The 23269-nt window shown below is 36.3% G+C and overlaps 1 protein-coding gene across 4 annotated transcripts in view; it reads right to left on the reverse strand.

The window, feature by feature from the left end:
• Positions 1-23269, reverse strand: part of CDH12 (cadherin 12) — a 986970-nt gene that overhangs the window by 278501 nt on the left and 685200 nt on the right. For all 4 annotated transcript variants that reach the window (XM_067730428.1, XM_067730429.1, XM_067730430.1 and 1 more), the window contains one exon: positions 485-901. In XM_067730428.1, coding sequence (XP_067586529.1) covers positions 485-715 — 231 coding nt within the window. In that variant the 5' untranslated portion in view covers positions 716-901. The remainder of the gene's footprint in view (positions 1-484; positions 902-23269) is intronic.

Genomic DNA, 23269 nt, shown 5'->3' on the forward strand with positions numbered 1-23269 from the left:
TCTATACTCCAGAACCACAATCTAAATGGTATATCATGTTTTCTAAGAGGGAGGGAAAGGGAGATATTCTGGTCATTCAAAGATATCAACAAAAATGTAGACTATTTATACCTGCTGATTTTTCCTGTCTCTCATTGGTACACAATTCCAGAATGGCTATGACCAATAACGTGTTATAGTAACAGTTTTAATTTCATTTACACATATTAACTTCATGTCTTTGGTGAATAATGCCAAAAATAGGAACAGAATATATATTAACTTCATTAAAATAACCAGGGAGAATGGAAGCAAAGAGGGATTAAATGATATTCCAAAGCTTACCCGGGCCACTGAGTCGGGAAGAGAAACCAGGTCACTCAGATTTCAATTCCAGTGTTCTACTCACTGGTTTGTTCAACTCCTGTGCAAAACATCCATACACAATACACAATGCATAAGCCCCCTTGCCATCAAGTTGTTGTCAAAAGAAACACGCCATTACCTTTCCCACATACTGAGGCTCGGAGCCCATGTATTCCTCCAGCACAAAAAATTGATTCCATACCCAGCCACGTTTAACTCGTTGGAAATGTGATCGCCGCGCTGGCAGGTGGATAACATTCTCTCTTGGTTCTGTGGCTAAAGGCTGCTGTGGCTGAGGTTGAAGTGGTGTTAGGAGACCTCCATCAAACAGGACCCAGAGCAGCAGGGATAAACAGTTCCTTGTAAGCATTGGCAAAAGCTTTCCTACAGTAGAATAATAAAAACTCCAGCACTTAATGCAGTATTGTGGAATCCAGGTTTGAGGTGTCTGTGGCCTCTACCACTTAGCTTTCTCTTTTATTGCAGAAATGATAATGCAGGCATTAATCCTTTTGATGAAAAGGCTTCTGCTATATTATATTCCATCTAAAGGGACCTATAAAACAGATTAACAAAGATACATTAAATTGATAGAATTACATGATGATAGTCATCAAAACTTTCATTATATCTGCCAACATTTAAAGAAACAGAGAGGAAAGTCTTTAAAAGAATTATATTAGTAAATGGTCACTGCTCTTTAACCTGTTAACTTGGATAAAGCAACTAAGTTTTTTTTACAGAGTTGAAAAGTATGAGTTACAATAAAGCAAAAGGTATATCATAAATAGAAGCAATCATTTTTTAATTTAATAATCATATTAAGAATAATACAGTGATCACTGTTTTTGTAATTGAAGTATAGTTGATTTACAATGTTTCAAGTGTACAGCAAAGTAATTCATATATATATATATATTCTTTTTTAGATTTTTTCCATTATAGGTTATTACAAGATATTGAATATAATTCCCTGTGCTATACAGTAGGTCCTTGTTGTTTATTTATTTTATATATAGTAGTGTGTATCTTTTAGTCCCGAATTCCCAATTCATCCCCGCCTTTCCCCTTTGGTAACCATGTTTGTTTTCTATGTCTGTGAGTCTATTTCTGTTTTGTAAATAAGTTCATTTGTACCACTTTTTTTATATTCCACATATGAGGGATATCATGTATTTGTTTTTCTCTGTCTGACTTAGTATGATAATCTTTAGGTCCATCCAAATGGCATTAGTGCTGCAAATGGCATTATTTCATTCTTTTTTCATGGCTGAGTAATATTCCATTGTCTATATATACCACATCTTCTTTAACCATTCATCTGTCAATGGGCACTTAGGTTGTTTCCATGTCTTGGCTATTGTAAATAGTGCTGCTATGAACATTGGGGTGCACGTATTTTTTGTATTAGAGTTCTTTTCCAGGATCACTATTTTTAAAGTGAACTGAAAGTAGGATTTCACAAACGGCACAATTGACATTTTGGGATGGATAACTCTTTGTTGCTGGGGAGCCAGCATGTGCATTTTATGATTTCTAGCAGCACCTCCTTTCCTTTACTTGATAGATGACAGTAGCATCCTCTCTCACAGTCAGTTTTGACAACCAAAAAATGTCTCCAGACATTGCCAGATAAATATTCCCTGGGAGGAGCAAAATAGGCCAAGATTGAGAAGCACAGATTTAGAGAATAAGAAAAAAACAAAGCAGTTTTAAAAAAGCAAAAAAATTCTCTGAAGTTAGAGAATAGGAAGAATAGGACCATGAAAGAAAGAACAACATAAATTACTAAACGTAAATGATCTTACTAAGATGTAAGTTATGGAGAAAATCTCAGATTGTTTTATAAGGCTTTAATATAAGCTTTAAGCTAAAAAAAAAAGTTTCTCTAGCCTTGGCATACTAGAAACACTGGATAAAAAGGAATTATTTTGTAGGTGGTGTGCAGCTCAGAGCAACCTTGGGTCCCTATCAGATGGACAACCTCTGCCCTGCATTTAGGTAAAATGAGCTTTGAACATCTCCTTACAACAAACACGTTTTTTCATTTGCTTATCTAAGGTTTGGGTGTTTACAAGGTACTAGGACCTTTGTTAAACAGTAGATAAGATAACAGATACAATCCTTCCCTCTCTTAAATCAGAAATGGAAAATAAATAGTCATATAAAGAAATGAGGGCAAATTTACCAATGCTGTTAAAAAAAAAAAAAAAAAAGATAGAAAACAGAATATCCTGATGGCAAAATTTAAGTGACCAAAACTTGAGTTAGCAAAAGCCTGTTATAGGTGCCAACTGCAGTGAGACCTAAAGGTGAGAGCAGATCTATGTTCTGTAAGCAGCATGGGAAAAATGTGGTTCCAGCCAGGGAAGTTTCATGCATTTGGCACTAGGGGCCCATTGCCCACAGCCTGGGAAGTTTCCAAGGGCCAAAAATGTTGGAGGCCAGAAATTATGTACAGCGTTTCCAAAACAAGAGAACTAAAATCAAAATCAATACATATTCAATCACACACCTATAAAACAGGGCATTTTGTCAACCTGTCAGTTGCAATTCGGTTTAATGATTATTCAGTTACATACAATATAATAAAAAAGTATAATGCATTCTTTACAAATATTCAAATTGAAACATTTAATGTGGGAGCAATTCACTACACTTGAGTTAAGATATGAGATGGGGAGGGTTAAAATTTATACTTTGAGAGCATCCTACAAGGACACTCCCAAAAGGAGAAATAAAGCAGGATATGTATTTTTTTCTGGCCTGAATGGGTGCACCTGTTAGCTACTAACAAAAACTTAAACAGTATATATTTTATTGCATCTTTTCATTCTGGCAAAATAATGTTCATAAAAAGTTAACTTAGACCTATATTGTGCAATATGTTAACCACTAGCCATATGTGGCTGTCTAGTTGAAATCTCGCAAGTTGATGTTGAGAAGTTCTCTACTTTTCAATTATATACATTTCAAAAAACTAGTACAAAAAAAAATAATGTAAAATCCCACTATTGTTTCTATATTTATTAGTTGTTGACCTGGTAATATTTTGGATATAGAGTTAAATAAATATAAACTATTTAATGTGACCTATTTCTTTTTAATTTTTAATGTGTTTACTAAAAAATTACAATTATAGATGCAGCTTGCATTTGTAATTTGCATTATTTTCTACTGAATAGAACTGATTTAAACAATAGAGTTTAAATCCCACCTGCAATTTCTACTTAAGTAATGTATTCTTAACATTCAAAATTCGAATATCTAGCACAAACTGTGTCATGTTTGTGTGACAATATATTTGCGATGTCCAAGGATATTTGCAACTCTATGCAATAAACCTGTGTAAAAATAATGCACGTTTTCCTCATCTGTTTTCAAGTTTAAATTACTAACACCAAAAACTAAAATGTTTTAATTTCTTGGATTTTCCACCTTGTCCATGTTTCTTCCCCTACTCATGTCAATCCTACCCCAGGCATATATACAGAACAGATGGGGAGATAAACATGAGTAGAAAAAATGGATGTCAGGAACTCTAACTTCCCAAACCTAGTCTATTATATATAATTAGGTTGTATTTTTGCCTTTCTGTTCCATTGATTTTTTTCTCCTCCATTTTTTTGGGGCATGAGTTATAAAAATTCAGATTTTAGTGAGCATTGATACCTAAAGTTATTTCTTTAAACAGTGTCTTTTTATTTTATATTAGAGATTTTTGATATTGTCCAGCTGACTATATTCTTCATCAGTACCATCACTATGAGTCCAGATACCCTTTCCCCTTGGAAGTGGAGGTGTCTGAAATCTGAGTTTTGATCTCCTTTTAGAGGAATCTTTCAGAAATTCTAATTGGCCCACATCATCCTCCTTTTGTCACCTTAGAATGGGTGTTTGTGATGTGAAGAAGAATGTAAAAGTAACATAGAAAGTATGTTTTTTCATAAGCTAATTCCCCAGCACTGTAAAGATTCACATCACCAAAAACAGCCCCTAAATGCAAAACATTGTCATGAGGCTGAAGTGAAAAGGAGCCACAGAAGGGTACAGTGTGGCAGAAGAGCCCCCCATTTCCCTCGCCTCGTGCCCACTTCTTGTTCTTTCCTTTGGTTCTCTCTGGACACATATTCTACTTAGCCTGCTGTGTCCCGTATCCCTGCCGTCAAATTACTTTCTTCTTTTTTGTTAAAATATGTTTTTATATTTACAGGAATATTTATGTATGAGTAGTTTATTTAGCTGATATTTTCATTAGGATGGTGATGGCCAGGGGTGACCTCATAGGTTCTGAAGATATGCACTTAATCTTATTCTTTGCCATGAATGCTGCTGTTTTAGTATGAATTCTGCAGAAGGCAAAGCTTTTTAGGAACTCACATACCACACTGTAGTAGAAAGATCTATAATTAAAAATGTAAAGCCGGGCTTCCCTGGTGGCGCAGTGGTTGAGAGTCCGCCTGCCGATGCAGGGGACACGAGTTCGTGCCCCGGTCCAGAAAGATCCCACATGCCACGGAGCGGCTGGGCCTGTGAGCCATGGCCACTGAGCCTGCGCGTCCGGAGCCTGTTGCTCCGCAACGGGAGAGGCCACAACAGTGAGAGGCCCGCGTACCGCAAAAAAAAAAAAAAAACCCAAAAAACAAAAAAAAATCAAAAAACAAAAATGTAAAGCCTTCTCACTGTATGCTGAGGATGTAACACACAGCACGATGACTGTAGTTAACACTGTATTGTATATCTGGAAGTTGCTAAGACAGTAGATCTTAAAAGCCAGGATTTTTATGATGATATTCATGAACTTAATAGGGCCTGCATGATCTACCTCTACACCATGCTAGACTCTTGCCATTCTCCCCTTCTCTCAAACCCTTTACTGATAAATAATATTATTAACAATAGTAATAATTTATATTACAGGTTTATTTGTATGATTATTTGTTCCACTTTTCTGAGTAGAGTGAACAGGGGCTAAAAGAGTATCAATGATGTCTCTTTTGTCAGCTTTTCTCAGCTGTGCTGTTCCTGGCATCTATAACAGTGTATTGTAAGTACCAAAAAAGCATTTGTTAAGTTTGAGGGAATCGGTCATCGAATGATAATAGCCAACTTTTACTGAAAACTCACTATGTTCCATATAATGTTGTGTGTTCTGTACCAGTACAATTGCTCTGTGAAGGTGTTATTATACCCATTTGACAGATAGAATGGAGGAATAGAGAAGTTAAATGACTTGACCATTGTCCACAGAGGAGTGCATAGCAGGTGGGTTTGAATCTGGGCACTCTGACTCAAGAGCCCATCCCCTTGGATTCTGTTCTCCACTATCCCTGAATGAACGAATGCATAATAGATGAGAACATCAAGGGTTTCAAATCCTAGCAAGACAATGAATATGAGCTTGAAGACCTGAGTTCCAAATTCTGTTTCCAAAGCAAAGTAGTTACTTCAATATTGGGCAGCATAAAGTTTCTTAGACTCATTTAGATCTTCTGTGAAATTAGAAGATTTGAAGCAATTAGGTCAATATAGTTCCTTTGAAGTCAGGAGGTTCAGGACCCCCAGCCCTCACCCACCAGGATGTAAAAAGAGACACATAATTCTAGGCAGAGACAGAAGAAAAGAAAAAAAAGCTGTAATAGACATGGCCAGTGTGCTAACAGGACTGGATGGTGGCTGAAAACTCAGAAACGGCACAACAGCCCAGCTAATCCACCCAGCAAGGCGCTAGACAGGCCGGGTGACCCAAAGCACAGAGAAGGTAAGGCACTTTCCAGCTGTCCAGCCTCTTCCCAGTTAGACTGAACTGCGGGTGCTGTGCTGGGGTCTGTCAGATGAGAGGGCAGCCTGTGGGATCTAAGTGATGACTCTGAATTTGGGGGCCACTTCCAGGCTTGGTATAGGTTTAAAAAATCATAATAAAAGAAATAAATGAAAAGATAGGCTTTGGAACAAGACAGATCTGAGGAATAATGTCTAATAACGTCATAGCATAGTTTTACGCTAAGTAACTGTCTGTCAAGTAGCATTTGAATTGTGGGGACACCATCAACAATATTCTTATGTCTGTAGAGCTAAATACAAGAAGAAATAAAATATATGTTAATCTCATCACTCAATTAGAACATGTATACACATGCATTTCCTAACTCATGTTATTGCATTAGGATCCTAAAATCCATTCCAACACTCTATAAAACTGTGGTGCTTCAGTGAACAGAGGAACACATATTATTTTCAGTGCATAATGCAGCTCCCAGCAGATCCCAGCCTCCAGCCACATTGTCAGCCGGGAAGCTTTTAAAGTGTTATATCACAACAAAAGTAATGCAAGGAGATTGAAGGACTCTGGTTCTTAAGTAAAAGAGAAACAACTCCCTCAGGCATGAAATATAGCCAAAATTACAAGGAAAAATTATGAGGAGCCATCAACCTGGGTACACTTGCCCCAGCACCAATGGTGCTGTTACAAGATCAAGAACAGAGACTTGTTCTGAGGTGTCAGCACCCTATGGAAACATGGGAACTTTAAAGAAGACATATTTGTTACAAAGGACATCACCAGAGATGCGTTTTACTCCATATACTGGATTTCGGGCACAGTGTTTAAAATTTTACATTTGTCTATTATTCCTAAATTTTGTGGAGCCAAATTGGCTTTCCAAAGACTTTCCAAACCCAATGATGAGTCTGTGGAGCCACACATTGCTTTTAGCAGAAGGGAGATTTAAAAAAATGGTCATATATTAAAGTAGGGGTTAGTTAGATGTGAAATACCCAGTGACAGCTTTTCCGTTAAATGTGTCGTTAGAACTGAGAGATACCGAAGGCTGTGGTTTCTGTAGTTACTTATTTAATTTTGGGTGTGTTTGTTTTTAAGAATAGCTCTTGAAAAGGGGTCTACTTTATATAAATTACACTGAAAGGGTCTATCTTTGTTAGATGATGTCTTACTAGGTTGACAGGTATGTTAATTATTACAAGTGGTTCTCGTTTTTGGAATACATTGGGGATGAGCAAATATCCCTACCACACCTCTCTTGGTCCTAGTAAGCCCAAACCAAAAGGAAATTTTACACTCTCTCTGGTGCAGCAAAATCTTAACCCCAGCTCTTCTATGTTACAAACTTAACACTGAGAAGTAGAGAAGTATGGATGGTAAAGCCACTTCCATTGTCTCTTAGAAGTTAAATAAAGATGTCTGAAGGTGATAATTACTCTCTGATCTTGATCTGTGGAGTTCATTAATCCTTGCTCTCTGACTTATCCAGACCCTACTCTTTACTATATATATATATATATATATATATATATATATATATATATATATATATACACACACACAGTAAATGATATAATACTGGTATCGTCAATAAGCTAAGAAAAAATATCTGTGGGAGAAAAAAAAAAGAAACTCAACATGGGACATCTTTCCAGTATGGATGACAAGGAACACAATCTCTCTCCTTCCCTCTCTCGGAAGACAGATTTGAGTACACATTTACATTCATGGTGTTATTTTTAACTGCATTGTTAGAGCACCCTTGATGTGATGTTCTGAAAAAGGCAGTTTACTTCTTTGGTGTTCCTCTGCAAAATCAATAACAACAGTCTACTCATGAGAAATACATTAGACAAATCCCAACTGAGTGACATTCTATAAAATGCCTGAGCAGTACTTTTGAAAACTTTGAGTGTCATCAAAAACAAGGAAAATCTTGGGAATTCCCTGGTGGCCCAGTGGTTTGGACTCTGAACTTCCACTTCAGGGGGCCCAGATTCAATCCCAGGTTGGGAAACTAAGATCCCGCAAGCCACACAATGTGGCCAAATAAATAAATAAAGGCATGTCTTGTTTAAAAAACAAAAAAAAAAAAAGGAAAGTTGTCATAGCCAAGAGATACCTAAGGAAACGTGAAAACTAAATGTAACAGATGGGATGCTGGAACAGAAAAAGGACATTAGGTAAGAGCTAAGAAAATCTGAATAAAGTATGGACTTTAGTTAATAATAATGTGTTAATATTTATTATTTAATTGTAACAAATGTATCATGCTAATGTAAGATATAATCTCAGAAGTGCTGGATATATGTGAATTCTCTGTACTATTGTTTCAATTTTTCTGTAAATTTAAATGTGCTCAAAAATAAAGTTTATTTTAAAAAAAAGAAGAGGAAAGCATGGGATTCAGTAATAAGGATATTTAACAAGAAGAAAGGCAAAGGGAATTTTCAGCACAATAATAGAGAGGAATTTTAGGAAGAAAACTGTATATAGGCTCAGGGAGCACCAGTCCAGATTAAAGAGAAGAATTCCAAGAGGTGTAACACCGAAGAGGAGAAATTAATGAATTAAAATGAATGAATTACATAGTGTTTTTAAATGGCAGAGAAGAAATTCACACTTTGTTGGAAAGTGTGTTGATGAAATAATGATTAATACATAGAAAAAAGAGGCAATTATTCATTCTTAGGAAATAAAGAAAAAATTACCAGAAATGTAACTCAATCATAATGTGATTATATTCAAGGATGAGACTACAATTTTTGAGGCATTTTGACCATACCTATTTACCACATAAAACAACACCCTGATGCAAATATTCACTAGAAATTTTTGTTTACAAAGCTTCAGTAGAAAACCAGTTCTTAATATATTGAAACCATTTTTGTAAATTAAGAAATTATGATTAAATAAATGAGACTTTTAAATATTTTATCATAAAAACGGCTGAGATTTCATTACCTGGAGGCTTGGCTAATGGCTAAAAAATTGTACAAGCTACTTCCTACCAGACACAGGAGAAATTTACACAGAGTAACGGGGCAAAATTGGGAGAAAAAGAACTTCTTTAGAGTTCTATTCAGAGACTGCCTTGTAAATGATGGAAATCTTAGTTAATAGTAATTCAAGAGCTGAAAGCCACAGGATCTCCATTTTTATTACCACTTTCACGATGCCTGGAAGAAGGATCTCTTACATTGGAAAATAGTTTAGATTTTTATATTGCATTCAAATTCTGTAGCAAAAAAAAATAAGGGAAAAATGCTCTAGCTGTGATAGATTGAGGAAAACTTACAGGAGGCCAGCCACAAGGGACTGATGGAGAGCTGCTTAGAAAATCAGCTTAGAGTAAGACTGGATTAAATCACAGTTCTAGCAAAAGAGCCAAGATTATCTGAAGGATGTTAAATTTCATCACAACCCTGAGTAGTCTTCCTGAATTCCTAGTTTTATGAGGCTAATCAGTACTGAAGGGAAAAGAGCAAATTATAATGTGTACATTTTGAGCGCAAAACTAAATAGCGTGTAGGTGCAATACTTCAGAATAGCAAAGTGAGGGGTTCAGTAGACACTCTTCAGAGCAAAACAGCAATTTTACTAAGAAAATTATTTTATATATACTACCAAATGTAAAACGGATGGCTAGTTGGAAGCTGCTGTATAGCACAGGGAGATTAGCTTGGTGCTTTGTGAAGACCTGGAGGGGTGGGATAGGGAGGGTGGGAGGGAGGCTCAAGGAGGGGATATGGGGATATATGTATGCATATAGCTGATTCACTTTGTTGTACAGCAGAAACTAACACAACATTGTAAGGCAATTATACTCTAATAAAGATTAAAAAATAGAAAATACAATTGAAAAAATAAAAAACAATCATTTAAAGTCACTGGAAGTTGTCTTAAGCATATACAGCAAATGGAGAGACATTCATTTGAGGAAGTCTACTAAATCTTGGTAAGAACCGAACGAGTCTGTGACATTGAGCCATGACCTGCTTTCTTAGGTGATATTATTAAATTTATATGTCCCAGGTCTATGCTACAGAAGCTCTCTACTTTGGACAGGAGCAACTAAGAAGTTGGAGGCTCTTTACCCAGCTCCTAATCTCAAGCTTGGGTTTTATCTTGGGAGGAAAAGGCTGGCAGTGGTGTTTCACATCCCAAGTCCTGTGTTTCAGAAATGCTGTCTCAGGCAGGTGTGGTGGAAAGAATAAGACTTCCTTTCTCACTAGCTTCCATTCAGAGGGTGAAAGCTCTACTCCAGGCACACCTGGTTGAGAATAGAGGGGCCCACCCTAGCTCACTTGTAGGGCAAAGTTTCTGCATTTGTAGGGGCAAACTGAGAAGATCAGTGGTGGCTACCTCGTGTCACCACCATCACCAATGGCCACTCATAGCATGAGGATGGCACTACAGGAAGAGCAGGTCCTGGCTCCCAGCTCTGTTGCAGAGCTTCAGGTATTCTTCTCAAGAGAAAGGAAGGTCAAAAGGATAAAGAGCTCCAGGGCTGTGTTTGAGAGGACACACTTTATTTCTAACAGAATGCGAACTCCTTGTCCAAGAGTGCTGTTGAAACAGTGGAGATATTTGTGCAGAACAATTAAAGATTTTGGTAAATCTATGATACGAACAGAATGGAAGAGCAGCCAGGAGTTTAATAGAACCAAGAAAAGGATAACCAAGAAGAGCCCTTTGGGATCAGTCAACTCTAGGGATTGGGAAGGCTATGCACATGTGCTAAGCTGTACTCACTCACTAGAGATCACAACTGGGAATGAAAGAGATGTGAAAGCACTCCCCAGCCTGCAGCCAGAACATCAACATGGGTCAGGGGCGGCGGGGAGGGGTCGTTTCACTGGCACAAGGAGCTTAAATGCAACTTCACACCAAACACCCACTGAGCAATAATCTTCTCTGACCCCGGGGCAACTCCTAGGAATCCAGACTTAAAAATTATACACATCCCTTGCAGTCATGAAGAATGTGTGTATCCTCAGTACTGTGCCCTCTCAGAAGTAATTAGAGATAAAATCTTTAAGTACCAGTTCCCAACTAAACATGGAGCAAAAAATGCAAATTTATTACTCAGTAATAGCAGCCTACAAGTCACACAGATATCCAGTGGTAGAGGGTAAAAATGTGACCAGCTAAGGGGCTTAAGCACAGCCACTGACAAATAGGCGGCTTCTGCTGATGCAGGACCAATACCATATGTAGCCAGGTTGAAAGATCAACAAGAGAAAACAAACTTGAACAGAGGTCACACGTTGTAGACGTAGTATACGTTTCCAAATAAATTCACCCAATTCACTAAACAAATAAATGACCAAGCAAACAACAGCAAGAACAACCTCCAGGGGAGAGGATTGCAGGTTCAATAATCACTGCTGCTACAATATATTATTTATAAAGTCTGGTTTTCAACACTTACAAGACATGCAAAGAAACAGGAAAGTGTGACCCACATACTGGGAAATGAGCAGTCAGAGAAATTAGCCTTTGAAGGGGCCTAGATGACGAACTTAGAATCCAAAGGGTTTAAAGTAACTATTGTAAACGTGGGCTTCTGAGCTAACAGGTATCAACCTGCAGGGAAGACATACACACCCTGGGGGCCAATTTACAGTGTCTATGTTTGGCTCGTTTACACACCACCATGCAATGGAATATTATTTGGACTGAAAAGGAATACAGTACTAATACATGCTACAACATTGATGAACATTGAAAACACTGAGCTAAAAGAAAGAAGCTAGCCACAAAAGACCACATATTGTATGAATTTCATTTATATGACATGTTCAGACTAGGCAAATATATAAAGACAGAGGGTAAATTAATGGTTGCCCAGGGCTAGTACGTGGTGTGAAGTGTGAGGAGTAATTGCTAATGGGTTTGGGATTTCTTCCAGGTAGGACAAAAGTGACTAGTGATCTAAAATTAGATTGTGGTGATGCACAGTTATATGAATATACCAATAAAACACTGAATTGCATAAAGTGTATGAATTCTATGGTATGAAAATTATATCACAATAAAACTGTTACCAACACACACACACACACACACACACACACACACATGACCAAATGGTGGACTTCACACTCAAGATTTTGGACTGTAGTTAGGGCACCTGAAATTGTCTTTGTTTCTTGAAATAAACTGAATCAAGCAGGGTCACGATGCATGTGCTAATAGATTTTACATAATAGTGATCAGTGCCTACCTCAATACTCACATACGGCACATATTTGAGAATCTGCCCACTGATATACCACTGCTAGTACCTAAGGGTTTCATCATGACCGCCTAAGCAGCATGTACATCCTCTAAATTTTTACAGAAATCATCTGTGCTGGAGATAGTCCCACATTTGTTTCATCAGTGCTGCTTCATGCTTCAATGGGAATCAATAGACATGCTGTTAATGTATGATTTTCTTCCAACACACAAAGAAAGTGCATTCCTTTCAAATATTACTGGAGGCATTGAACTTGTGTAACAGAGGGGTTTGAATCCATGCCTTGACGTACTTGCTAGACTAAGCCTTGAAAGCACCTTTACAGATTCCCCACGGGAATCTGAACCACCGTCAGCAAAAGAGCCCTTGGGTTGCAAAAATAAATATCATGTTACTCTTTATGGAGAACCACAAAGATTTAATAATACCAATACTTAATGGAGTGAGGAGTTTTACTCACCAGAATTCCAGAGGGACTAAATCCAGGAAGAAAATGAGCCTAAGATTAGCACAGACTATATTTCTAAAAAGAATTATGTAAGGAAGAAAGGAATGACTACAGGACCATCATGACAGGGAGAGGACACCATGGGGTAGGAGTAGGTGAGCATGGGGGATGGGGAAGGGAAGAGGGAGGAGATTTGGGGGCTGGGTGTTAATTTGGAGGGTTTTAATGGGCATAAGAAGGCATCAGGATGACCCAGCTACATATCAGTACAGATTTCAAGACACAAAAATAATTGAGGCTACAAAGCTATCGATTGGATTTCTGAACACCAAGAAAATATTTTGTCTTTCTCAAGTAAAAAAGTACTTGTATGTACTAACCAATTTTTAATTTAATTTAATTTATTTATTTATTTTGCAGTATGCGGGCCTCTCACTGCTGTGGCCACTCCCGTTGCGGAGCACAGGCTCCGGACGCGCAGGTTCAGTGGCCATGGCTCACGGGCCCAGCCTTTCCGCGGCATGTGGGATCTTCCTGGACCGGGGCACGAACCCGTGTCCCCTGCATCGGCAGGCGGACTCTCAACCACTGTACCACCAGGGAAGCCCGCTAACCAATTTTTTAAATGATTTTCTTATTTCTAAACCTTAAATGTAATACTAGAGAGGTTTTTCTTGTATATTATTGGAGGGATAATGAGGGATATGTTCAGGTCCGTGAATCGATATTGGATTTTAATTTTTCAAGTAGAAAAATAGTGGGGTGGGAGCAGGAAAGGAAGAAGAGCTATTATAGGAAAAGAAAAACAGTAAGCAGCACACATTCTCTAATTCCAGACAATACTGAGATTGCACAAAGCTTGCAAGGCTTCTTTTTCCCCTTAGAATTACCTCCAGCTCTTCTTTAACTCTTACAAAGTTAAAGTTAACTCTTTAAACATAACTCTTTAAAGATAACTCTTCTTTCTCTCATTACGAAGCGTCAAATGTGTCTCCATAACTCTTACATAACTCTCTTTAAAGTCTTATCCATATTGCTATGGCTTCTTTATCTATTATATGCCACATTATTATGTTTTCATTTATAAAACCCACTCTTTAAATATATATATATATATATATAAATTATAAATTACAGGGTTGATTTATTAAAATATCCCTGTATGTCATGGTCCTCCTGATTTTCATATGCCACAGGACAGAAATGCTTTTCTTCTTTTGGGAGCCACCCTATAATTTCACTTATTTAAATATATTTTATTTATAACTCAATTATTTAACCAGTTGAGGGATACACATTATTTACCAAGGTACCGGCTGTGTCATGTGAACTTTATTTACTATAGAGTATTATTTCCAAATTACACCATTAATTTTGCTATAATATATAATTATTGATATTTAATTATGAAAATCACATATTCTCTTTGTACAACAATTTGAAAATACAGCATAAACATAAAATTAAAATTACTTATATTGGCACCTGGATTTTTGCTCATTTCTTCAGCATACAAATATTTTTTCAGCACCTAATATCTTCCAGGCACAATTTTAAACACTGCAGCCTGTCTCGAACAAAACTGACACAATTTCCTATCTACAGGGTGCTTTCACTAGGAAGATAATAAAAATAATGTTGATGTAATTATCTGAATATTTTATTCCCATATTTAAAACATTGATCATGTATTCTATGTGTTATATGTTTATGTGTGTTATAATGGAAAATGTATAATTGATTTGGAAGACTGTAGAACATTATTTTTTTATTTTTATTTATTTATTTACTTATTTTTGCGGTACGCGGGCCTCTCACCGCTGCGGCCTCTTCCACTGCTGAGCACAGGCTCCGGATGCGCAGGCCCAGCGGCCATGGCCCACGGGCCCAGCCGCTCTGCGGCATGTGGGATCCTCCCAGACCGGGGCACGAACCCACGTCCCCTGCATCGGCAGGCGGACTCTCAACCACTGCGCCACCAGGGAAGCCCTGTAGGACATTATTTTTATTTTTCTTCTGTTTGCAGATTTCTTAAACTTTCTTAATATCAGGATCTCATTAGAAAACTTATAATGCAAAATTGACTCTTACATTTTTCTAGAATATAGAAGTATAGTGTGCCCAGTGTTCCTTTGGACAATAGCCCCATCTATCTTAGACTTCAAGTCTAAGTATGCCTTCAAGTATGCCTAGAAAGATTTTCCACTTTTCTAAGAATTATTAAATACAAATGGAGACAGTACAAATGAAAGTAAATAAAATAGAAGAGAAATTGTCAAAAAGTGAGCTTATTTTTAATATCATAAATCAAAGGAAGTAGTAAACTATTAATTCCAAAGAACTCCATACAAATGATATAATTCTATAAACTATAGATGAGGAAACTGGGATACATGTAGCAGACAGATTTCTATTAATGGTATACTTTAGGGATTGGCAAATATTTTATGTAAAGGACCGGATAAGAAGTATCTTAGGCTTTATGGGTTTTAAGGTCTCTGTCATAAGTACTCAACACCATCTTGCAGCCTGAAAGAAGTCATTAACAACATGTAACCAGATGGGTGCAGGTGTGTTCCAATAGGACTCTATTTACAAAATCAGACATTGAGCAGAATTTGGCCAGAAGTCCACAGCTTGCTGATCCCTAATACCTGAAAATACTCTGCATAGCACCTTTCAAGAGGAAAGGTATCTTTAAAGTTACTTATAACTGGATATGTGTCAGACTTTTCATGTCAATAAGACTGTTGTGTTTGTTTGATTCTCTTTTGAATACATGAAATGTTTTAAAGAAAAACAACTCTGGAATCTACAGGGATATTAAGTAAGACATTATAGTGCCCAGGGAGCTTCCTCCATCCTTAAACTACATTTATTCTTTGTAATTGAGCTATGAGCTTTCAAATAATGTCCCTTGATTGTTTTGCAAGGGTAGACATTCTTCAACATAGAGTAGGAAGCGCACCACATCCCAGAGTGGGGAATAGACACTAATCTACACTGACCTACATCATTAGAGGCCCTGAAGTCCTGTCCCAGTGTGACTTATACATGTTCACTACTCTCATGATTAATGGATACAGTATTTCAGCACTTGCCGCTCTGACTTTCAGCACTTAGAGATGGCAGATGGGTGACAGAGAAAGAAATACAAAAGCCATGATTCTGTGACAGCTTCTAATCTTGGATCTTGATATATCTTGGTCTCAAGGAAGCAGATCTAACAACATTTCTATCTTTCTTTTAACATTTATTATTCTTTATTTTTCTTTCACCCTGTCTTTCTCTTAAAAATTGTCATGCTCTTAAAGTAGGTGAGAAACACTGAACTTTAGGAGATGATACAGGTAGCTTTCATTCTTACAGCTAACAGTCCAAATAATGGTGGCGGGGGGCAGTTGTAGACTATAGCACCTATGCAGCTGCTTTCCACACAAATTTTCTCAAATGATAAATAAATTGACCTTTCTTCTCTAGTGAGAACACATAGACGAATATTGACTTGGACAGGTGCTGGGCTTTTCTTTAATTTCATAAATTGCATTGCATTCTGTCTTTACTGCCAGCAAAGTCCTTATCACTTTTTGTACAGTAAATAGTTTATTGCTTATTAAATAATAAAATCCAGAAATTAGATTGCTTTACAGATTAATGAATCTGCTAAAAAATCTGGGTAATTCTAGGCTTTCAAAGTCACTGATTCTGAATTGAAGGTTACATATAAAAGTAAAATAACATAGTATTGCCTTTTCTCATTTACATTTATTTAATATAACACTATTTTGGATTGATTGTTTAGCCAAATGCAACATCAGTATATGAAATAATGGTACCATGTAAGTAAAGGAAGTACATCGGCTTGTCAAATCAGGTGTTTGGCAATAAACATAAATTTGTCCAGCTATTGCACTTCGCATCATTACAGTTTGGAAGAAAAATCAATATTGCATTTGTAAGGGTAGGACTCATTGAAATGAAACAAAGAAACAGTCCCTGGTGAGGCTGCACTTGAGGTGAACTCATAACGCAATATTATGAGAAAAGTGAATGCAAACCTCCGCTTTATATATTGAGAAGCTAATCAGAGCTCTAGAAACCTTGCAAGTAAATAGATATAGCATCTATATTACACCAGGTGTAGCATACAAAATAGATATTTATCTCTTATCTTTGTAAATATATTATCAAAATGCTTTTTAAAAGTTTAGCTATTAAACAACTATTGCCGGTTTCTTTGTGGATGTTTGAATTCGATCATATAAAAATTAGCGTCATTTTAAATGGTTTTAGATGTAAGTGTGGGGAATGGTCATTTTGGGATGTTATCCAGTCTTTGCAAAGTAGGTATTTGGAAAGCGATATTGCTTCATTTGGAGTCAGATTAAATGAGGAAAGAAGGGAGGGAGGGAGGGAGGAAGAAAAGAAACTTAAAAGTTAGCTTTATTATTACCAGGACTGTTCTGGAAGGAGAATTTATCTTGGAAGTCTTTACAACCAGACCTTTCTCCTGGTAGGTCCAGAAATCTGTGTATTTAGAACATTGGCTAATATTGCCAAACTGAACACATTGCAAGTCAATACATGGATTTGCACTCCCATTCAAAGTATGTGAGAACCTGTAGCCCTTTATCCTCTAAAATCTTCATTTCCAAAATTTTTGATTAGTAATCTAATAAAAGGTGGAGAATATATAAAGTTTTTATTTGACCTGACAAAACACAGAGGCCTCATATCTTCCATTATTTGTAAGGCACTTGGCTTTTATTTATAATTAACTGTTATTGTTTTTGTCCATTTTTTAATGGGACACATGTTAGTTTGCTACAGCAAATTATCACAACCTGGGCATCTTAACCAACAGAAATTTACTTGTTTTACATTTCTGGAGGCTAGAGATCTGAAATTAAGGTGTCAGCAGGGTTGGTTCCTTCTGAGGATTGTGAGGGAGAATCTAGTCTATGCCGCTTTTCGAGCTTCTGGTCACAACAGAAGACCTTTGGCTTACAGATGACATTCTCCTTTTGTCTTCACATCCTCTTACCTCTGTACGTGTCTATCTCTGTGTCCACATCTCCCCCCACTTTTTTTTTGTAAGTACACCAGCCATGTTGGATGAAGGCCAACCTTAATGACCTCATTTTAACATAATTGCTTATATGAAGACTCTATTTCCAAATAAGGTCACATTCTGAAGTAGTGAGGGACTTCAATATATTTTTTGTGGAGGGGTACACAATTCAACCCATCACAGGACAACATACGCTTTTTGTTGTTATTTAAATTTTAGGGCTTTTATGGTACTATATATTGTAGTGTTGGTCAGATGTATTGTGAATATCATTTCTAGGTTAGCACATGTGTTTTGATTAGTTCACAGCATATTATGACAGTAGAAATTTCAAATTTTTGTGGTCAAATTTGTTATTCTTGTCATTAAGATTCCTGGGTACCATGTCTGTTTTCTGATGTTCTCATCTAGTTCTCTCATTTCCTTTTAATGTAAATCTTTGACCCTCTTGGAATGTATTTTGACATACATACAAAAATGTATTTTGACATACATTTTATCCAGTAGACACACCAATCATCCTAATATCTCTTATTAACTAATACATGTAATAACGTTGTATAAGAGAGAATATTTGTTGAGGTTGACTATCTTCTGGGCACTCTTCCAAAAACTTTATATTATTAATCACTTAATGCTTACCAAAAAGCCTACCTTTTTACCATCCTTATTTTACAGACAAAGACATGAGACACAGTGGGGATCAGCCTGCCTATTCTAAGGGCTCCACGACTTCATTGACTGTAGTTGGAAAAAAATCCTAGAGCTCTTCATGCTCCAGAAAAGAATGCCCCACCCACAGTTTGCACTAAAAAATATTATTTATCCAGTAGATAATTTTTTGTTAGGGCTAGATATCTCTTTCCTGCTCTTCCAGGTGTATCACACAGTGGCATCAATTCTACATAGTGTAAGAAGCATCACTATTGAGGTTATATGCATCTTAACAGAAATAAAATCCTGAAATTAGAAGACTAAAGATTTCGTAGGTGAGCCCTCTGGCATCACTTAGATGGTAGGAGAGGCAACTTGGAGGGAAGGTTTCTCCTGTTTATTCCCCCTGGACTTGGTCTTGTGTGTAACCCCCGCTTCTTCATCTTCTCCCAGCTGTTCATTCTGCTGAGTCCCATTCTGCTGCATGTCCAAGTGCATGAAGTATGTCAGAGCTGGCCCCTAGGTCATGCTGCAGCACCACACTTTTACTCTTTTTGAAATCGATCTACTTTAGAGGCTTAAGAATTTGAGTAAATCGATAGGCATTAGTCCATCTTCAATATAAAGAGCCTCAATCCTGTGTGATATATAAATGTATAGATTAATTACTTTAGTAAAATGAAGGAAATTATACCAAAAAGACCCTGATATATAACAATAATTCACAAGAAATTCATAATAATAAGCAAGAAGAAGATATGAAACAAAGGGAACAAGTGATAATGTAAAGGGTACTGGCCTTAATTGGTAAATTATTATACACCATGACCTGTTTTTCCCATGGGTCCATAAGAAGATACACATGAAGATTTTTATCACTATGTTGTTTGTGGGTAACAAATGGAAGTAGGCACATAACTGTGCATCACTACAGCAGCAGGGATATAAAGTGTGTTACAGGCATAAGATGAGACACTATAAAACAACCAGAAGTAATGAACTAGATTTACATGTAGCAACATGGCTAGATCTCAAAAACACAATGCTGAGTGAAAAAGCATGGAGTAGAAAAATATTTTCAACAAAAATCATGTCTGCAATATAAGAATCATACATAATCAATATGATACCAATATTCTTATGACACTATTTAAAGAAAAGTATGGAAAGGGGATTGGAAGGACACACATAACATACTCTTGAATAACTGTTTCTATACATATGGAGACATGGAAGAGGGATGAAGAGAAATCATACAGAGAATAAGAGGCATTGCATTGAACAATGGTGCTAGTGAGCCATGACCTGCAGCATATGATCAACTCAGTTTTGTACACCTGAGGTCTGATAGAAAGAACAAAGTAGCTAGGAACTCATCATGTGGGTAACTCGAGACCAGAGTCCAACTCTTAGAGATGTAGTGACTTTATTCCTGGAGAATGTCATCCTGAGTGATGACACAGATGACAAATGATGACAGGCTGTAGAAGCCTTCTTTAATAATATGTCTTATGTCACATTAGGCTCATAATATACTTGGAAGGGATTAGAGCATTGATTAATGCTTTTTCAGTAACTCTCTTAAGAAAATGAAGGTTTTATACACTGGTACTATATTAATTTTATAAGTATAAACACATTACTGCCTTGGAGATAATCATTTTTAGATTTTAAACTGTATAATTTGAGCAAAGTTTATAAATGTTACCAAGCAATTAACAGAATATTTTGAGTCAAATACTTGACAAAAACAAGCCTCATTTAAATGTGTGGGAAAATACTGCCTACTTTGCAAGGGGCTGATTTTTCATACTTCACACTTATGATACTTAAGTTTGGAGGAGACAATTCTCCATGCACCTCTTATGCTTCTGGAAATGAGGTGCTGACTGTCCTTGAGTTTTGGACCATCTTTTCAAGGATGCAAGATAGAGAATGGGTCTTTCACTGGAGAAAAGGACAGTTCTACTTCAAGTTTTGGGAGATAGAGATAACATCTCACCCCAGAGTAAAAGTCAAGCATGCTTACTGCCCATTATAAATGATGCAGATTCCCTAAGTTCAAGGCTCCTCTCCTGTAATTCAACTTACTTTGTTTACAGATGTCACTTGGTCCTTCTCACATAACCTTATGGGATTCAAGGGAACAGGCACAAGAAAATGCTGATACACTGGCTACTGCTGTCACTGTGAATAATGAAGTACATTGTCTCTGACCCATGAGTCCCATGCCTTCTAATAGCATCCATGAAACTGGCAAGCTAACTTGTTAGCTTACAAGCAGGGTAAAATCTCACATAGTTCTTAACAGTAATCAAGAGAAAAACTATTGGGCACTCTCTGAGCTCTGAATTTTTGAGCCTTTGACTATATCACAAACAAGTATATTTTATTTATTGAAGACATCTCTTATTCCTCAGAGTATCAAAGGTGCACAGCCAAGGATTTGTCACAGATAGCTGAAACACTCAACTGTATCACATAATCTGAATACTTCAGATTGTTGCCTAAATCATTATATAATATATTTGTTATTTTCTTGAATGGTGGGTGATGGTAATTACTCATTGCCCTTTTCCCATGATCTCTCTTCAGTAACACCACCGTGGAGGTAACATTCATGTTACAACTCAATGTGAAACCATCTGTCAAATTATTTTCTAAGATGACACTAGTGATCTGACAAAATAAGGATAATGATAGAATGGAGTTAGAGAAAAGAGAGATATACCTGTTTTAGAGGCACCTTTTATTCTACAATAACTGAAATATTAAAAGGTTAGGTGAGAGGAGTGTGGATCATATGTAGTTGCTTTCTCATTTTTCCAGAGACTAACTCTTTAAGCTATGATCATAAATCCAGGAACATTCTCTATACTTTGTTGAGCAATTCGATTTGAGTTTCACTACGTACTTGGTGCTCTTGGTTACAAGTGAATTTTTCATTTACATAATCACATTCTGCCCACTTGAATATTCCCTGCGCAGTTGTACTTTTATATAATATGCTTGTTCACCATCTGTCCTCAATTTTGGTTAAGAGATGCTTCATATTTTTCAACATTTTGAATGGTAATTGTGCCACCACAAAAGTCATTTTTGTTAATAAACATCTTGCTTATATATTGTCAGTAAGATGCTTTAGGCTCTCACTGGCTAAAAGATGGCTTGCCTTTGGAAACTTTATATCCACCTATCAGAAACAAAGAGAAAGTTCCTACAAGCCATCAAGTATATTTGAAACTTCAAATGCATGTATACGCACACATACTATCATTTTTATGAAGGCGCTGCTTGAAATCAATGACTTTGGGCATGTAAATATACATGTACATGTATGGATTACATATGTTTCAATTCTGGATTTCATTTTAAAGTTATAATGAGATGTAAAAATAATTTAATATTACTCATATTTTTATTATTTTTTCTTTAGGTCATTTCCTATATGATTATAAAATAAAGTATTAATGTACTTAGAGATCATTCAAGAGTATCAGGTAGATTAAGCCTCTCTGCTGTTTCTTTTTTCTGGTAATGTGAAAAGAAAATTAAATGTACATGGTAGATTAAATTTTTTTGTTCTTAAAATAATATACTTCAACTCAACTGAATTATTTTGTCTGGCTTTTCCTAATAGACACTCTGATAGGAGAAATTTTGATATGCCTGGGAGGCTTTTCACTCAGGACAAGGATCTAGTTTTCCATTTCAAAAAGAAAAAATATATATATATATATATATATTTGTCATTTTTTATTTTTGACGCATTCATATGTGTCTACACACACACACACACACACACACTCGAACATTTATCTTTGTTAAATTTAGCAGTTTTAACTACTCTTCCAACATAGAAAAATCTATAGATTCAGTTATTTTCTAATTAGATGATTACATGAATCATCAACCCAAACATAAACTAACTTAAACAAAAAAGTCAATAAAGTTATCTAAGCCTTACTCTTACAATATTTTGTAATCTAGCTTAATTGTATGATCTATCATTGTATTGTTTTTTTTCCTCTCAATTCCTGATTGCATTTAAAACCTTTTTCAAATACTATGATCGTATAGCTATCCAAGCTCAGCCGAGCTCTATCAGAATATTTACCAAAATAATTAGCCAAAGTTTTTAGCAATGGTATCAGAGAACCATATAGTTTAGCAAAGTTTTTAAGTTAAAGCCTGGACTTGATTACCCGCTCTGTAACTTTCTGGTTGTGTAACCTCATGTATGTTTTTTACTATTTCTCAGTAAATCTCTCTAAATATCCATTTCTGTTAAAGAAACAAGTTAATAGAATTTGTCACGTCCTAGTGTTCTTGTAAGAGAATATACACAAAGAGATGAGCACATTCCACAGCACATAGTGAACTTTCAATAAAGGGAAATAGTGGTTATTTTAATACTAAAAGTAAATTATGTCCAAAACAGCAATAATCCAAATCAACATCAAAATAGAGTAAGTTCTCATTCTCTCTGCTTTTTTTTGTTTTTTCTTTATTATGATTTCTTCTGAGACCATGTGGGTTGTTCTTACTTTAATAATCTTTCACTACTCTTTGCTACTCTGTGGGCTTTTTCCCTGAGGGGAGGAGAAGACACTGGTCTAAAAGAACAAATCCAACTAATTGCAGTGCTGCTTGCTTTTTAGCATTAGCTTTCAGCATTATCTCTCCTTTGTTTAATATTTACTATTTGAAGTGCTATATGTTGTC

Source organism: Pseudorca crassidens, chromosome 3 (genome assembly GCF_039906515.1).
Source record: "Pseudorca crassidens isolate mPseCra1 chromosome 3, mPseCra1.hap1, whole genome shotgun sequence".
Lineage (NCBI taxonomy): Eukaryota > Metazoa > Chordata > Mammalia > Artiodactyla > Delphinidae > Pseudorca > Pseudorca crassidens.